The 1,296-nt window shown below is 30.9% G+C and overlaps 1 protein-coding gene across 1 annotated transcript in view; it reads right to left on the bottom strand.

The window, feature by feature from the left end:
- Window positions 1-1,161, bottom strand: part of HELRODRAFT_178884 (hypothetical protein) — a gene marked incomplete at both ends in the record, with an annotated part of 2,492 nt that extends 1,331 nt beyond the window's left edge. The window contains one exon of the mRNA XM_009027751.1: window positions 1,019-1,161. Coding sequence (XP_009025999.1) covers window positions 1,019-1,161 — 143 coding nt within the window. The remainder of the gene's footprint in view (window positions 1-1,018) is intronic.
- Window positions 1,162-1,296: the final 135 nt, after the last annotated feature.

Here is a 1,296-nt window from a genome sequence, read left to right as displayed (position 1 = left end):
TACATACATACATACATACATACATACATACATACGTACATACATACATACATACATACATACATACATACATACATACATACATACATACATACAAACATACATACAAACATACATACAAACATACATACAAACATACATACATACGAAACGAAACGAAACGAAATAATTTATTTGACCTCAATAAAGAAAATAAGGTGCAGGTTGACTGTGAGGAGTTAGTATAAAACTCATCGAGCACAGCCACCTAAGCCAAAAACTTCAGAATCTCTGAATGAAATATGTTAACCTTCAGATGTTACTAATTGATTACAAAAACAAAATCATCGGGCACAGCCATCAAACAAAAAATTTCAGAATCTCTAAATGTTATATATTAAGTTCACGGTGTTACTAGTTGTTCGTAGAAATAAAATTCTCGAGTACCACAAAAAACTTCAGATTCTCTAATTGGAGTATATTATATTTACGGTGTTACTAACTGTTCATAAAAATATTATCATCGTGCACCACAAAAAACTTCAGATTCGCTAAATGGAATGTATTAGCTTTGAGATGTTACTAATTGATCCTAATAATAAGTTAGGTCTATATTTCTCTATATACAAAACTGCATATAGAATACCTGATTGAATCTATTTATATAAGCTATAGATAGAAGAGAATAGGATCACATACGTATATAAAAATATCTACGTACACGTCAGCACACACACATACATACAACTGAGCATACATGATGTCATAAATATTTTATAAAAATGTAATTTATATTCTTAAAACTAGTGATTTTAATTAATCAAACTAATAAATGCTTTCAAATGATAGTTAAAGTTCTGCATGTTCGATCTGTCATAATTAAATCCTTTATTTAATCAAAAATTCCAAATTCTGGGTCCTCTGCAAATGATGTGTTGATGTAAAATTTTCGTTTTTGATTTGTTGGAACAGATGAAATTGATGCGCCTTTGATTCTTCGTTCGTTTATAATAACCGTCAAAAATAGGAGGTAGTTTACCAGTCAATTGTTTGTCGATGAATTTTGTCGCGTGATATGTACTCATTTGATCGAAAGTCAGATTGCTTGTCGTGCGTGGCGAATAGCGGTTGTGAATGGGATTGAGCTTTGGAAAGTGTGATTGTTCGCATCGCTCTCTTCATGATTATTCTTATTGGATTTGTTGTAGATGGATAGGCGCTTGACCAGACTGTATTGCAGTATGAGATATATGGAGTACAGATGGCTTTATATAGCATGTTAAGAATTCTTTTAGGCAAGAAAATTTTATTTTATTT

This window comes from Helobdella robusta (assembly GCF_000326865.2).
Source record: "Helobdella robusta unplaced genomic scaffold HELROscaffold_50, whole genome shotgun sequence".
Taxonomy (NCBI): domain Eukaryota; kingdom Metazoa; phylum Annelida; class Clitellata; order Rhynchobdellida; family Glossiphoniidae; genus Helobdella; species Helobdella robusta.
The sequence above is the reverse complement of the archived record's forward strand: the minus strand, read 5'-3'. Positions and strand labels throughout refer to the sequence as shown.